The 17,461-nt window shown below is 36.4% G+C and overlaps 1 protein-coding gene across 5 annotated transcripts in view; it reads right to left on the minus strand.

Moving 5' to 3' along the window:
- SCAPER (S-phase cyclin A associated protein in the ER) overlaps window positions 1–17,461 on the minus strand; it is a 508,319-nt gene that overhangs the window by 462,364 nt on the left and 28,494 nt on the right. For all 5 annotated transcript variants that reach the window (XM_047074743.1, XM_047074740.1, XM_047074744.1 and 2 more), the window contains one exon: window positions 6,944–7,014. In XM_047074743.1, the coding sequence (XP_046930699.1) occupies window positions 6,944–7,014 (71 nt within the window). The remainder of the gene's footprint in view (window positions 1–6,943; window positions 7,015–17,461) is intronic.

Raw genomic sequence — 17,461 nt, forward strand, 5'->3', positions numbered from 1 at the left:
ATATCCTCTGGCCTGTTTGTTAATCAGTTTGCTTGTTTTCTTATCGTTGAGGTTTTTTATTATTTTAATTCTAGGGCAGTTAACATACAGTGTTGTTTAATCAGTATACTGTACACCTAAAACTAATATAACACTGTATCTTACTATTTGAGTTTAAAGAGTTCTTCATATATTTTGGATAACAATCCTTTAACAAGGGTGTCTTTTGCAAATATTTTCTCCCAGTCTGTGGCCTGTCTTCTCATTCTCTTGACATTGTCTTTTGTAGAGCAAAGTTTTAATTTTAATTAAATCTAGCTTATCAAGATTTCCTTCATGGATCACAAATTTGATATTATATCTAAAATCTCATCACCATACCCAAGGTCATTTAGGTCTTCTATGTTATCAGGAATGTTATAGTTTTTGCACTTTACATTTAGGTCTATGATCCATTTTTTGGTTTAATTTTGTGAAGGGTATAAGGTATCTGCCTAGATTCATTTTTTGCATATGGATGTCCATTTGGTTGGTCTAGCATGATTTGTTGAAAAAACCATATTTGCTCCATTGTATTGCCTTTGCTCCTGTGTTAAAGAGTAGCTAGCTATTTATGTGGGTCTATTTCTGGGCTCTCTATTCTCTTCCATGATCCATTTACCTATTGTTTTGCCAACAACACATGCCTTGATTACTGTAATTTTATAGAAAGTCTGAAAGTTGGGTAGTGTCAGTCCTCCAACTTTGTTCTTCCTCAATATTTCGTTGACTCCACATACAGTTTAGAACCAGTTTGTCAGTATCTATAAAATAAGTTGTCAGGATTATACTGAATCTACACATAAAACTGGGAAGAAATGACATCTTGACAATATTCAGTCTTTCTATTCATGAACATGGAATGCCTTTCCATTTATTTAGTTGATTTCTTTCATCAGAGTTTTATAGTTTTCATATATATCCATACATACATTCTTAGATTTATACTTATGTATTTAATTCAAGGGAGTGTTAATATAAATGGTATTGTGTTTTTAATTTTAAATTCCACTTGTTCATCACTGGTATACAGGAAAGCCACTGACTTCTGTGTATTAATCTTCTACCCTGCAACCTGCTCTAATGGGTTATTAGTTCCAGGAGTTTTTTCTTGATACTTTCAGATTTCTTACATAATCTTATCATCTGTGGACAAAGACAGTTTTATTTCTTCCTTCCCAAGCTGTATGCCTTTTATTTCCTTTTCTTGTCATACTGCATTAGGAGAACTTCCATTATAATGTTGAAAACCAGTAGTGAAAGGGGCATCCTTGCCTTATAACTGATCTTAGTGGGAAAGCTTCTACTTTCTCACCATTAAGTATCACATTAGTTGTAGGTTTTTTTGTAGATTTTATTTTATCAAGTTCAGGAAACTCCCCTCTATTCCTAGCTTACTGAAGGTTTTTGTCATAAATCAGTGTTGAGTTTTGTCACATGTTTTTTCTGCACCTATTGATATGATAATGTGATTTTTGTTTTTAGCCTGCTGATGTAATGCATTACATTTATTTACTTTTGAGTGTTGAACTAGCTTTGTCCTTGGGATAAATCCCATTTGGTCATAGTGTATCATTCTTTTCAAATATTGTGGGATACAATTTGCTAATATTTTATGGAGGATTGTTTTTCATCTATGTTCGTGAGAGTTATTGGTCTGCAGTTATCTTTTCTTATAATGTTTTTGTCTGATTTTGGTATTAGGGCCTGATTAAATGAGTTAGGAACTATTCCCTCTGCCTCTACCCTCTGAAAGAGACTGTAGAGAATTGGTTTGATTTCTTCCTTAAATACTTAGAATTCAACAATGAATCCACAGGGGCCTGGCACTTTCTGTTTTGGAAGATTATTAATTACTGATTCAATTTCTTTATAGCTTTAGGCCTATAAAGATTATCTATTTCTTCCTCAGAGAGGTTTTTCTTTTCAAATGTTTGTTTATTTTTGAGAGACAGAGACAGAGCACAAAGGGGGGAGGGGCAGAGAGATAGGGAGACACAGAATCCTAAGCAGGCTCCACGCTCAGAGCTGTCAGCCCCTGATGCGGGGCTCGACCTCACAAACCATGAAATCATGACCTTAGCCAAAGTCAGAGGTTTAACTGACTGAGCCACCCAGGTGCCCCTCTTCACAGAGTTTTGATAGTGTGCCTTTAAAGGACTTAGTCCATTTCATCTAGGTTATCAAATTTGTGTCATATAGAGTTATTTGTAGTATTCCTTTATTATCCTTTTAATAACTCTGGGATCTGTATTGACATAAAAAGCTAGGGGCATACAATAGGACTTTGGGACAGTACTATCCGTGTGAAGTTAGCGGTCATAAGTGTAAAAATAGCCTAGTCAACATAATTGATACTTTTCTCTAGCCATGTTCAAAATGCATAGGTATACACAGCACAACAGGCAGAAAGGTAGATTTAAACAGGACAGTCCTGCCAAGCATATACTGCCAAGGGGCAGGGTAGTAAGACAGTCAAGAGAGTATGCAGGAAAATGATTATGACAGACAAACCATAGAATCTCAGGTGGATTTTCAGGGAAGTGTAGACATATGGAAAATGAAAGACAGCCAAAGGGTGGCAGGATCAATAAATTACAGATTATATGGGGTTGAAGAACAATTAGAGTCAGGAGATCAGAGGAAGTAAGGTGGAAAGAAAGATGACAGGTAGAAGAGGGATGGAGACTGAGATACTGGAGGAAGAGTAGTTATCAGTAAGGACAAGGCAAGAGTGTGACCATGGAAATGAGTAGAAGATAAGACTGCTGGAAGAAAGAAATGCAAGGAATTGAGAGGATGGCAGTGATGGTAGAGAGCCTGCAGTGAGCCTGGAAATTATATCTTCAAGGAATAAAAAGTGACCTAGAAGTCTGTCAGCAACTACAAGAAGGAAACGCAGGTGGTATAGTCTGATAGCTATATCAGATCCAGGAAGTTTTAGGAGACAGAAGGGAGAATTGTCTGAAATGGCAGTAAGGAAAGGCAGAAAACCTAACCAAACTCTACAACCATAGATCAAAGTGCTGCAGCTATTACTTAAAGACCGTGGAAGCAGGATCCTCACAAGTCAGTTGGGATTTAGTTTTAAAACAAGAAGGTAAAAGGAATGTTCAAGAGAAGAGTGGAATACAGAAGATATGCTGATGATGAACCTAGTTCTAGAGGGCAAAGTGGCAAGGTTTCACAAGACGCATTTCCCTGATTACTACTAAAACGAAGCATCTTTTCACAGGTTTACAAGCTATTCAGGTTTCCCACAATTTTTTACAGTTTTTTTTCTGATTAATCTTAGCTCTTTATAAATTTTGATATATAGTATCTTCTCCCAGTCTTATCTTTAGTTTTGTTTAACTGAGTTTTTTAGCATATAAATTTAATTTTATGTAACTTATGCATGAATTCTGTTTTTTGTCTTATCTAGGAAAGTCTCTCCTATTTCAAGGTAATAAAAAATATCTTTCTAGATAGTTTTAAATTTTTGTTCTCACATTTGGGCTTTAGTCCATCAATAATCTATTTTTTGTATATGATATTAAAATATCCTTCCATTTTTTTTCTAATTTAATTGCACTTACAGTCAAAGAACATGTTCTGACTTCTCTCACTTCTATTTATTGAGACTACCCTTACGACCTAGTATGTGGTCAATTTTTGCATATATGTTCTGTGTACACTATTTCTTGAGTGCCAATACACACACATATATTTATTTATGTGAGATGTAACATAATTGTACTAATTCTATAACCTTACTATTTTTTTTCTGCTTGATCTATCAGTTTCTGAGTAGGAGATATTAATATTTCCTAGTATGATTATGAATGTACATTTCCTATTATAATTCTGTTAGTTTGGGCTTTACTTATTTCAAGCTTATGCTGTAAGGTACATAAAAATTTACTATTTTTCCATAGATGATTATTCTTTTTACCATTATGCAACATTATCTTTATGTTGTCAATGCATTTCATGTTGAATTCCATCTGATCTGAGTATTGCTATACTAACTTTAGAGTATATCTAGAATACCAAGTATCTACCTGGATTTTTTTCTATCCCTTTGTTTTTTGTCTTTCCTTGAAGTTTTAAATGTGTCCCTTGTAAGCAACATATAGCTCAATTTGAAATGAGAGATTTAGTTCAATCAACTGCCTTTTAAGTGGTGAACTTAACCTGTGCAGCTCCAGTGACACAACCAGTTAACACACAGTACTTGTAAGTAGTGAATTTAAATCAGTTTACACATATTATGTTTGCTAATATATTTATGCTTAATATCCACCACCATCTTTTCTGGTTTTTATTTACCATAATTTTTCTTTTCTTTCTCTTGCCTTTTACGGGGTTGAAAAGCTTTGATTTATTTACTTCCTCTTTTCCTCTATTTGGAAATCATGGCTGCTTTTAGTAGATGGCCTTTTTATCATACACATTTACTTCATATTTTCCTAACAAAAACTTCCTCCTAAATAAGACAAGGATTTTATCACTCTAACTCCATTCTAACTCCCTACAATCTAGCTTTCATGTTAATATTGTCTAAAACTATAGTTCACTTTTCTGAATCTAATTGTGTGTGTTTTCAAACCATCAACTGTTAGTAAGATTTACGAACATATTTTACACATACCTTTTTATCACGCTCCTTCCTCCACGTTACCTTTTCTTCTTGAAGTTCGTCTTTGATAGTTCCTTCATTAAGGGTCAGTGGGTGGCAAACACTTAGTCTTTGTCTAAAATATCTAAAAATGGCTTTATTTTACTCTTGCACTTGGCTGAGCATAGAATTCTGGGTTAAAAGTAATTTTGTCTTAAAACTTCGAATATATTGCTTCATTGTCCTTTTGTTCATAATAAGGCTATTAATCTGTCATTCCTCTGTAGTTTTGTTTACTTCCTGGTATTTTTATTTTTATTTAAAAAAAAATTTTTTTTAACGTTTATTTATTTTTGAGACAGAGAGAGACAGAGCATGAATGGGGGAGGGTCAGAGAGAGAGGGAGACACAGAATCTGAAACAGGCTCCAGGTTCTGAGCTGTCAGCACAGAGCCCGACACGGGGCTCCAACTCACAGACCGCGAGATCACGACCTGAGGCGAAGTCGGATGCTTAACCGACTGAGCCACCCAGGAGCCCCGACTTCCTGGTATTTTTAAAGATTTTTTTCCTTAACCTTAACATTCTTCAGACTCCCTAGAATGTAGCTAGGAATATATCTCTTTTTACTTACCCTGCTCAGCTCTACAGTTATGCTCTGAAGCTCTTGGGAACTCAAAATGAGAAAATTTTTCAACATTATCTTTTCAAATATTCAATGCCCACTATTTATTCTCTACTTTCAACAGTCCTGGAATCCATCTTTCTTATTTTCCATCTCGTTAGGTCTCTGAGACATGTTTTAAATTCTCCACAGTAGTGTCTTCCAATTCACAAATTCCCTTTGTCCAATACAACATTTACTCCATTAATTATGGGTTTTTTTAAATTTCATTGACATTTCATTTATAAGATTTCTAATTGGTTCACTTTCATCCATAAATGTTCAAAATTAATATCCATCTGTATTCTTTAAGAATTTTCCTTTTTGTTTGTAGTTATTTTTTCCTTTGAGAACTTTAAGCTATTTGCAAGTCTTCTCTAGGAAAATGCCTTTTCATTATCTCATTCACAGAATGTGTTATCTATATTTTATAACATTATTCTCCTCATGTGCTTTGACATTTTACATCACAAGTTCATTTTGAGTCTGAATTTCTCGTATTTTTGTTCTTCACTTTGCTCACCCTCACTCCATGTGCACTAGTGTTATGATGACCATCATCTAGCCCACTCTGGAAGTGATCTCACTTCCAGAGGTCTTTTACTGGGGACTTAAAACTCTCACCCTTCAAGAATACAGATCCTGTCATAAACCACAGGCTACTGCCTTGTACTGCTTCAGACATCAATTCACAGGGCACAACCCCAGGAAGATTGTAGCTTTTTTTGCTTCTCATGTAGAACCCCACACAAGCCTAAAATTTTATACCATATCCTCCATCTGTTTTCCCATCATAATCAGGACATTTCAGCCTCCTTTACCCCTAAGATTTGTTGATTAGGTTCACATCCCCAACTCCACCTACCTGTCAATGTGTTTGTTTTACTTCTGATCCACAGAGATGGTTATCTTATTTTTGAAAATCCTTTATCTTTTTAATTAAAACTAATTTTTTTATCATTGATACCACTGTATGTGAGGAGTCAGGGACTTTCTTAGGAACTCACAATGACATTTTGATTAGAAGTTCCTGCTTTCCTTATGTGAATGAAGCTTTTGGCTTACAGAATCATATTGGTATATTTAATATCAAAACCAAAATAATACATATGAAAAGCATATGTAACTATGCTTTAAGAGAAAATAACTATGAATTAAAAAGCGAACTATTCATATGCTAAAAAAATTTTTTAAATAAAGTAGGCTTGCATTCTCCAAATTTTAGTAAAGCAATGTGAAAATTTTTAGAGACAATACTCTTACTATTCTACAACCTAAAGACACTGTCATACCAAGAAAGAAAATCATAAAGAATTCACAAATATGGGATGTGTAGCAGAAGCATTAAGAGCATAAACTAGAAATTAATGGCATGGGTTCAAATTTTGGCTTTGTCACTCACTGGCAAGTTATAGAACTTCTTCCTACCTCAGTTTCCTCATTTTTTAAATGAAGATAATAATGCCAACATTGAAGGACTGTGACAAGCAGCAATAAATTTATATTTGTAAAGTATTTAGTACGAGCGGGGTATACAGTACTATACACACATTTGTTAACTAAAGAATGTTACAATGATTTTTACATAAAGACAAAATACACAATATTTATTGTCTCAATGAAATTAAAACTCTATAAGTAGAAAGTTGTATATGCTGTACCTGTTTGGTATTTTTATGTGTGCCTTGAATTGTCCTCTTTGATTTTCCACCAGTATGACATTTAGATTTTCCTTCAAGGCAAGAATAAATAGACAAATATAAAAGTCAACAAATGGATAATACAAAATTGAACTACACAAACCATTTGGACACTCTAACATATAATCTCCTTCTAGAGACCACAGAACAGTACAATCCATACATGGTCAATATAAAATAAAAAAAATTAAAAAAAAAACTTCCATGGTACCAGAAACCGATTTTATTGAATGGCTTTCTCAGAACAGGAATAAATCAACTTCTTAAATAAGTCAGATATTCCAGTAATTTAAAAACAAGATCAAGTTAGTGATATTCCTCAACTTATAAACAGGTCTGAAAAATACTTCTTTGAATTCAAAATTTATTTTAACAATCAAATCAAGAATATTTTTTACCATTTAAAAACTCAGTATTTTGACTAATTTATCTGATTTATGAAATACACAGTTTTATTGGGAAGAGAAGTTTTCAGTTCCTTGTATTCTTGACGTCATTTAGATCATTCTCACCTGTTTCTCACCAGTAGTTAGAAAGACACTAACTACTGGTGTTTTTTAAATTTTTTTTAACGTTTATTTATTACTGAGAGAGAGAGACAGACAGAACATGAGCATGGGAGGGGCAGAGAGAGGAGGAGACACAGAATCTGAAGCAGGCTCCAGGCTCTGAGATGTCAGCACACAGCCCAGTACAGGGCTCGAACTCACAAACAAGATAATGACCTGAACCAAAGTCAGATGCTTAACCGACTGAGCCACCCAGGCACCCCTAACTACTGTTTTATAATCACTCTATTCTTGAGAGCAAGACAAAACAGGAATAAGATTCTATCTATAATGTATAATAGAATGATTTTCCTTTCTGCAAAATAATTTTGGACCAGGACCCCTGAAAAGAAGTATAAGTGAAGTGAGCCATAATACCTGTTAACAATTTAATCACACATGAGTGGGCCTCCCTCAAATGTTCTACCAGGGATAAAGGCATAGAACTACACTCACCTACACAGTCCTTATATTATTCATCCTTTGATTATAGAGAACAAGGTACCAGCAGATTTTTTAGAATATCCAGTAGAATAACCAGCTTAGAACAAGTACCAGAGAAAACAAATAAGAGAAGAAAACTATTAAAAACTGAATTATTATCGTTAGAAATATGTGAGTATATATTGTAGCCATAAATAAGAACAAGATGCTATTTTTTTAAAAAGAAAATAAAAATTTTCCTATTACTGGCAAAGTTCTGACAATATAAAATAATCCTCAAAAATTATGAAGTTAACATTCTTCTTTTGTCATCATTATTTAGAAATTCAGAAAGTTCTGATTCTCTGTGCTCATAGTTCTGTTATTTTGAAATAAGCATGAATGAAGCTTTAAAATTGTACTGGCCAATTTCTTATGCACTTACATGCAAAATCAGGTTATATACAGAGATGTGATTCACTGTTGTATTTTCTTTAGTTTTATGTTTTTTGACTAGAAGAAACTTTAATAAACCTCAGATTTATATAATAAAATAACCCATGGAAATGGGAAAATAAAATTTCGTTAATCATATACAACAACCATAAGACAATCTTAGGTCTTATGTTATAACTTTTATAGTAAATAATATTAATATATATTCTCTATCAAATAATTTAAAAACGTAACAGTAAGCTTCCTTATGAAAATTTTGGCTAATACAGAGGGGAGAAGTTAAGATGGCAGAGCAGTATGGAGACCCTGAGCTTGCCTTGTCCCTGAAATTCAGCTAGATCAACATCAAACCATTTTGAACACCTCGGAAATTGACCTAAGGATTAACACAACAATCTGCATAACTTGAGCTACAGAATATTCAGCGGATACACACTGCAGAGAGGTGAACTAGGGAAGAGAAAAGCCATGGAGGGTAGGAAACTGTTTTTGCAGAGAGAAGACAGAGAAAGGGGAGTGTGCAGCACATGAGAAGAGTGCAGGAAAAACACTCCCCTGCAAGTAGCTGGAGAGAAAGAGAGAGAAAGAGTGAAAACACTTGCAGGGGACTGAATAAGAAATCTGTTCCCCAAAACCACTGACAGGAAGAAAGGAGAGGGTTTCAATACCATCAGGATTATATAAACAGTGGAGCCCAGAGTCTAAAGTTCCGAAACTCAGTGCCTGGTGCTCTGGTGAAGAAATAAGGAGTGTAGATTCCCAGGAGCAGGCAGAGGGATCTAAGGGGTCCATGTGCCACCCCAGGAGAAGCGATTCCCTTGCTTGGAGTGCATTTGGTAGAGGCCACAAGGCCTGCCAACAAGCAAAGGTCCCAGCAGACCCCAGAGGGCAGCCATGTTCGCTGGTACTGGGACAAAGACACCACAGTGTGGTGAAACCCAGTAACAGCTGTGTTGTGGTTTGACATAATCTCTGACCCTCTTCTGCTGTGCGATCGCATGAACATTTTCAAGGGCAATCCCGCACCCAGCCATTGCTCAGCAAGAACCTCCCACAGGGAGTCAGCACGGGTCCAAGCTAGAGGGGTCTCTGAAGTGTGAGGATTTGAAACACAACCCCATCTGATATAAAATTCTGGAGGGAGGTGCTGCCTGGCAGGCGGACAGCTTGGGACACGCAGAGGGTAGAGGCTGAAGGTGGACAGAGGCGTGAGACAAAGGAGGGGTGCTTGATTGTGAACTGATGAAAGTGCAACATTCCTGTGCCAGAGACTAGGGAACTGGGTGAAGCCATTTCCACTCTCTGCACACATTTGCGCACAACAATGACAACCACAGTAAGCTAAGCAGTGAAACCTAGTGGAGAATAGAGCTGTTACACCAAGCCCCGCCCAACTGCACCCTCCAAGCACATCCACTAGAAGACCAGCAGAAGTCACATCACACACTTAGTGAACAGATAGACTATTCAGGGCTTCAAAGTTTCAGTTCTAGGGGAAACTGGATGCAACTTCATTAGGTTTCATTCTGTTTGCTGTTTTGCATTCGTTTTTTTTTTTGCTTCTGTTTTTGATTAAATTGGTTTTTTTTCATTCTTTCGTTTCATTCTCTTTAGTGGACACAAAGAGAAAAATTTATTTTTATTTTTTCTACTTTATATTTACTTTTTTTTAATTCTTATTCTATTTCATTTTCTTTATATCACTTTATTCTATTTTATCTATTTTTTAAAAATTTTTAGGGGCGCCTGGGTGGCGCAGTCGGTTAAGCGTCCAACTTCAGCCAGGTCACGATCTCATTGTCCATGAGTTCGAGCCCTGCGTCAGGCTCTGGGCTGATGGCTCAGAGCCTGGAGCCTGTTTCCGATTCTGTGTCTCCCTCTCTCTCTGCCCCTCCCCCGTTCATGCTCTGTCTCTCTCTGTCCCAAAAATAAATAAACGTTGAAAAAAAAATTTTTTTTAAATAAAAAAAATAAAAAAATAAAATAAAAAATTTTAAATGTCTTATTTTTCTTTTCTTTCCCTTTTTTCTCTATTAAGAGTCCTTCAACAAGCAGACTAAAAACACACCTAGGATATAGCTTCCTTTATTTGATTTTTGATTTTTTCATTTTTATTTTTCACTTTATTTTTTTCTTCTTCCAAAATGACAAAACAAAGGAATTTACCCCAAAAGAAAGAGGAGGAAGAAATGACAGCCAGGGGCTTAATCAACACAGATTCATTCGAATCATAGGAGTCTCAGAAGATGAAAAGAGAGAAAAAGGGGCAGAAGGTTTATGTGAGTGAATTTAAGCAGAAAACTTTCCTACTCTAGAGAAGAACGTAGACATCAAAATCCAAAAAACCAGGAAACTCCCATTAGATTCAACAAAAACCGACCATCACCAAGGCATATCGTAGTCAAATTCACAAAATACACAGATGAGAAAAGAATCATGAAAGCAGCAAGGCAAAAATGTTCTTAACCTATAAGGGAAGACAAATCAGATTCGCAGCAGACCTATCCACAGAAACTTGGCAGGCCAGAAAGGAGTGGCAGAATATATTCAAAGTGCTGAACCGGAAAAATGTGCAGCCAAGAATTCTTTATCCAGTAAGGCTGTCATTCAAAAATAGAAGGAGAGATAAAGAGTTTCCCAAACAAAAACTAGAGGAGTTCATGACCACTAAACCAGCCCTGCAAGAAATGTTAAGGGGAACCCTTTGATTGGAGAGAAGACAAAAGAAAACAAAAAAGACCAAAAGCAACAAAGACTAGAAACAACCACAGAACATCACCAGAAACACCCTCTACAAGCAACACAATGGCACTAAACTCATATCTTTCAGTACTCACTCTAAATGTCAATGGACTAAACATTTCACTCAAAAGACAGGGTATCAGAATGGATAAGAAAATGAGACCCGTCTATATGCTGCTTACAGGAGACTCATTTAGACCTAAAGACACCTGCAGATTGAAAGTAAGGGGATGGAGAACCATCTATCATGCAAATAGTCATCAAGAAGAAAGCTGGAGTAATTATACTTACATCAGACAAACTAGATTTTAAAATAAAGACTGTAACAAGAGATGAAGAAGGGCATTATATGGTAATTAAGGGGTCTATCCAGCAAGAAGATCTAACAATTATAAATTTTATGACCCCAATGTGGTAGAACCCAAATATATTAATCAATTAATCACAAACATAAAGAAACTCACTGATAATAATACCATAATAGACGGGGACTTCAACATCCCAGTTAGAGCAAAGACAGATCATGTAGGCAGAAAATCAACAAGGAAACAATGGCTCTGAAAGACACACTGGACTGGATGGACTTAATAGATATATTCAGAATTTTCATCCTAAAGCAGGAGAATACACATTCTTCTCAAGTGCACATGGAATATTCTCCACAATGGATCACATACTGAGTCACAAATCAGCCCTCAACAAGTACAAAAAGATCAAGATCACACTTTGCATGCTATCAGACCACAACACTATGAAATTCAAAATCAACCACAAGAAAAAATTTAGAAAGACCACGAATATTTGGAGATTAAAGAACATTGTACTAAAGAATGAATAGGTTAACCAAGAAATTAAAGAGAAAATTAAAAAGTACATGGAAGCCAGTGAAAATGAAAATATGACAGCCCAAAACCTCTGGGATACAGCAAAGGCAGTCATAAGAAGGAAGTACATAGCAATCCAGACCTTTCTGAAGAAGGAAGGTCTCAAATACATAACCTGACCTTACACCTAAAAGAGCTGGAAAAAGAACAGCAAATAAAGCCCCAAACCAGCAGATGATGGAACTAATAAAGATTAAAGCAGAAATCAATGACAACAAAATTAAAAATAAGAAAAAAAAAAAAACAGAACAGATCAATGAAACCAGGAGTTGGTTCTCTGAAAGAATTAACAAAATTGATAAACCTCCTTTTGATCAAAAAGAAAAGGGAGGGGCACCTGGATGGCTCAATAAGTTAAGCATCCGACTTCAGCTCAGATCATGATCTCACAGTCCATGAGTTCAAGCCCCACGTCGGGCTCTGTGCTGACAGCTCAGAGCCTTGAGACTGATTTGGATTCTGTGTCTCCCTCTCTCTCTCTGCACCTCCCTGCTCGTGCTTTCTCTCCCTCCATCCCTCCCTCCCTCTCTCTCCCTCTCTCTCAAAAATAAACACTAAAAAAAAATTTTTTTTTAAGAAAATGGAAAAGAACCCAAATAAATAAAATCATGAATGAAAGAGGAGAGATCACAACCAACACTGCAAAATTATAAACAATATTAAGAGAATAGTATGAGCAATTATAGGCCAACAAACTGGGCAATCTGGAAGAAATGGAAAATTCCTAGAAACACATAAACTACCAAAATTGAAACAAAAAGAAATAGAAAATTTGAACAGACCCATAACCAGTAAAAAATTGAATCAGTGATCAAAAATGTACCAACAAACAAGAATCCAGGGCTGGATGGCTCTCCAGGGGAATTCTACTAAACATGTAAAGAAGAGTTAATACCTTGCTGTTCCAAGAAATAGCAATTGAAGGAAAAAGTCCAAACTTGTTCTATGAGGCCACCATTACCTTGGTTCTAAAACCAGACAAGATCCCACTAAAAAGGAAAAGTACAGACTAATTTCCCTGATGAACATGCATGCAAAAATTCTCAACAAGATACTAGGAAACTGGATCCAACAATACATTAACAGAATCATTCACCACGATCAAGTGGAATTTATTCCTGGGATACAGAGCTGGTTCAATATCTCCAAATTAATCAATGTGATACATCGCATTGATAAAAGAAAGGATAAGAACCACATGATCCTCTCAATAGACGTAGAATACAGCATCCTTTCTTGATAAAAAAAAACTTTTATACAAAAAAATAGGTATAGAAAGATCACACGTCAAGATTATAAAGGCCATATACAAAACCCACCACTGATATCATCCTCAATGGGGAAAAACTGAGAGCTTTTCCCCTAAGGTCAGGAACATGACAAGGATGTCCACTCTCACCACTATTATTCAACACAGCGTTGGAAATCCCAGCCTCAGCAGACAACACAAAGAAATAAAAGGCATCCAAATCAGCAAGGAGGAAGTCAAACATTCACTCTTTGCAAAGGACATGATACTCTATATGAAAAACCCAAAAGACTCCACCAAAAACTGCTAGGACTGATCCATGAGTTCAGCAAAGTCACAGGATATAAAATCAATGTACAGAAATCGGTTGCATTTCTATATACCAATAATGAAACAGCAAAAAGAGAAATCAAGGACTCAATCCCATTTACAATTGCACCAAAACCATAAGATATCCAGGAAGAAACCTAACCAAAGATGTGAAAAGTCTATACACCGAAAACTATAGAAAGCTTATGAAATAAATTGAAGAAGACACAAAAAAAACATTCCATGCTCATGGATTGGAAAAGCAAATATTGTTAAAATGTCAATACTACCCAAAGCAAGCTACACATTCAATGCAATCCCTATCAAAATAACACCAACATTCTTCACAGAGCTAGAACAAACAATTCTAAAATTAGTATGGAACCAGAAAAGACCCAGAATAGCCAAAGCAATCCTGAAAAAGATAACCAAAGCTGGAGGCATCACAATTCCAAACTTCAAGCTATATTACAAAGCTGTAATCATCAAGACAGTATGGTACTGGCACATAAACAGACACACAGATCAATGGACCAGAACAGAGAACCCAAAATGGATCCACAAATGTATGGCCAACTAATCTTTGACACAGCAGAAAGGATATCTAGTGGAAAAAAGATAGTCTCTTCCAGCAAATGGTGAGAGGAAAACTAGACAACAACATGCAGAAAAATGAACCTGGACCACTTTCTTACACCATACACAAAAATAAACTCAAAATGGATTAAAGATCTAAATGTAAGACAGGAAGCCATCAAAATCCTAGAGAAGAAAACAGGCAACAACCTCTTTGACCTCAGCCACAGCAACTTCTTACTTCCCTCCATGCAAGGGAAACAAAAGCAAAAATGAACTATTGGGAAGGACCTCATCAAGACAAAAAGCTTCTCCACAACAAAGGAAACAATCAGCAAAACTAAAACGCAACCAACGAAAGGGGAGAACATATTTGCAAATGACATAGCAGACAAAGGGTTAGTATCCAAAATCTATAAAGAACTTAATCAAACTCAATGCTCAAAAAACAAATAATCAGTGAAGAAATGGGCAAAGACATGAATAGACACTTTTCAAAGGAAAACATCCACATAGCTAACAGACACATGAAAAAATGCTCAACATCACTCATCATCAGGGAAATACAAATCAAAACCACAATGAGATACCATCTCACACCTGTCAGAATGGCTAACATTAACAACTCAGGCAACAACCGATGTTGGCAAAGATGCAGAGAAAGAGGATCTCTTTTGCACTGCTGGTGGGAATGCAAACTGGTTCAGCCACTCTGGAAAACAGTATGGAGGTTCCTCAAAAAATTAAAATAGAACCGCTCCTATGATCCAGCAATTGCACTACCAGGTATTTATCCACAGGATACAGGAGTGCTGATTTGAAGGGGCACATGCACCTCTATGTTTATAGCAGCACTATCGACAATAGCCAAAGTATGGAAAGAGCCCAAATGTCCATCGACGGATGAATGGATAAAGAAGATGTGGTATATATACACAATCAAATATTACTCGGTGATCAAAAAGAATGAAATCCTGCCACTTGCAAAATGTGGAGGGAACTAGAGGATATTTGTCAGAGAAAGACTAATATCATATGGTTTCACTCACGTGGAATTTAAGATACAAAACACATGAACATAAGGGAAGCAAAAATAATAAAAACAAAAGGAGATAAACCATAAGAGAACTCTTAAGTACAGAGGACAAACTGAGTGAGGGTTGCTGGCAGAGTGCTGGGTGGTGGGGAGAGCTAAAGGGGCATGGACACTTGTTGGGATGAGCACTGGGTGTTATATGTAAGTGATGAATCATTAAATTCTATTCCTGAAATCATTATTACACTATATGTTACCTAACTTGGATTTAAATTAAAAAAATTTTTTTTTGGGCTAGAATAGAGCTAAATATAAAAAGATAAATTTGGGATGCCTCAGTGGCTCAGTTGGTTAAGTGTCTGACTTCGGCTCAGGTCATGATCTCACAGTTCATGAGTTCGAGTCCCATGTCAGGCTCTGTGCTGACAGCTCAGAGCCTGGAGCCTGCTTCAGATTCTGTGTTTCCATCTCTCTCCGCCCCTCCCCAACAGTTCAATAGTCCCACCAGTTCATTTGCTCCTGCTCTCTCAAAAAATAAACATTTAAAAAAAATTTTAAGACAAATTTAATTTCCCTCTCTATTCAGTAATTTTTGATTCAAAGTAACTGTTCCTTAAAAATATCTAGGAAGACTGGCAAAGAAAAGCTACTGAGGGAGGACTGGTCCAAACAGATTTTTTTTTAATTTTTTTTTAATGTTTATTTTTGAGAGAGAGACCGTGTGTGAGCAGGGGAGTTGTCAGCACAGAGCCCAATGCAGGGCCTGAACCCTCGAGCCATGAGACGACCTGAGGCGAAGTTGGATGCTTAACCAACTGAGCCACCCAGGCACCCCTAAACAGATATTTTAATATACTATAATGCCTCTATAATTAAAACAGCATGGCCTTCATACATGAATGAACACCCCAGTGAAATAGAATATAACTACATATGGAAATTCAATTTATGATAAGCTGACATCTCAAAAAAAATGGGGCCAAGATAGACTTTATAGTAAGTGATGCTGGAGCAACTTGTTTACCATATGGGAAAAGATAAAATGAGACCCACACCTCACACAATATGCAAGAATAAACTCCAAATGGATCAGAGATAAAAGTGTAGAAAGTAAAATACAGATAAAATAAACTTTTAAGTAAAAAAGTATAAAAAGCAAGATAAAATGTAAAAAATAGGTAAACATATACAGAGAGGGAAGGAGGTAAACCATAAGAGACTCTTAAAAACTGAGAATAAACTGAGGGTTGATGGGGGGTGGGAGGGAGGGGCAAGTGGGTGACGGGCATTGAGGAGGGCACCTGTTGGGATGAGCACTGGGTGTTGTATGGAAACCAACTTGACAATAAATTTTATATTTTAAAAAATATATGTAAACATAAAGTAAATTCAAAAGAATAAAACACAGATGAACTCTTATATGGCTTGAAACATCCTGCTGGGTAAGGGTGTTCTCAAAGAAGAAAAATATGTCAAAAGGAAACAGGAGCCAGCTTAAAACAGGTCTCCCACTGACAGAACAATTAAGACAAACCTAGAACAATTTAAGCATCAAAACAGAATGATAGATTATAACTTTAATTTTTTTTTTTTAACGTTTTTATTTTTGAGACAGAGAGAGACAGAGCATGAAGGGGGGAGGGGCAGAGAGAGAGGGAGACACAGAATCGGAAGCAGGCTCCAGGCTCTGAGCCATCAGCCCAGAGCCCGACGCGGGGCTCGAACTCACGGACTGTGAGATCGTGACCTGAGCTGAAGTCGGACACCCAACCGACTGAGCCACCCAGGCGCCCCGATAGATTATAACTTTAAATAAGAAATTAAATTAAATTAAATTAAATTAAATTAAATTAAATTAAATTAAATTAAATTGCATGACCCCACGCAAATTTAAACAAATATAAACTTACACATATAAATACAAAGAGAAAAGAGAAAGCTCTTCCTTACATTAGAATGTCAGCTAATAGGGGCATCTGGGTGGCTCAGTTGATTAAGCGCTGATTTTGGCTCAGGTTATGATCTTACAGTTTGTGAGTTCAAGCCCAGAGTCATGCTCTGTGCTGACAGCTCACAGCCTGGAGCCTGCTTTGGATTCTGGGTCTCCCTCTCTCCCTCTCTCTCTCTCTGCCCCCCATCCATTTGTGTGCACGCACTCTCTTTCAAAAATAAATAAACTTTTTAATAAAATGTCAGCTAGGGGCACCTGGTTGGCTCAGTTGGTTGAGCCTCCAACTTTGGCTCAGGTCATGATCT

This window comes from Lynx rufus, unplaced genomic scaffold (assembly GCF_022079265.1).
Source record: "Lynx rufus isolate CCGP_SWC_20201006 ecotype Redwood Valley unplaced genomic scaffold, mLynRuf1.p SCAF_13, whole genome shotgun sequence".
NCBI lineage: Eukaryota > Metazoa > Chordata > Mammalia > Carnivora > Felidae > Lynx > Lynx rufus.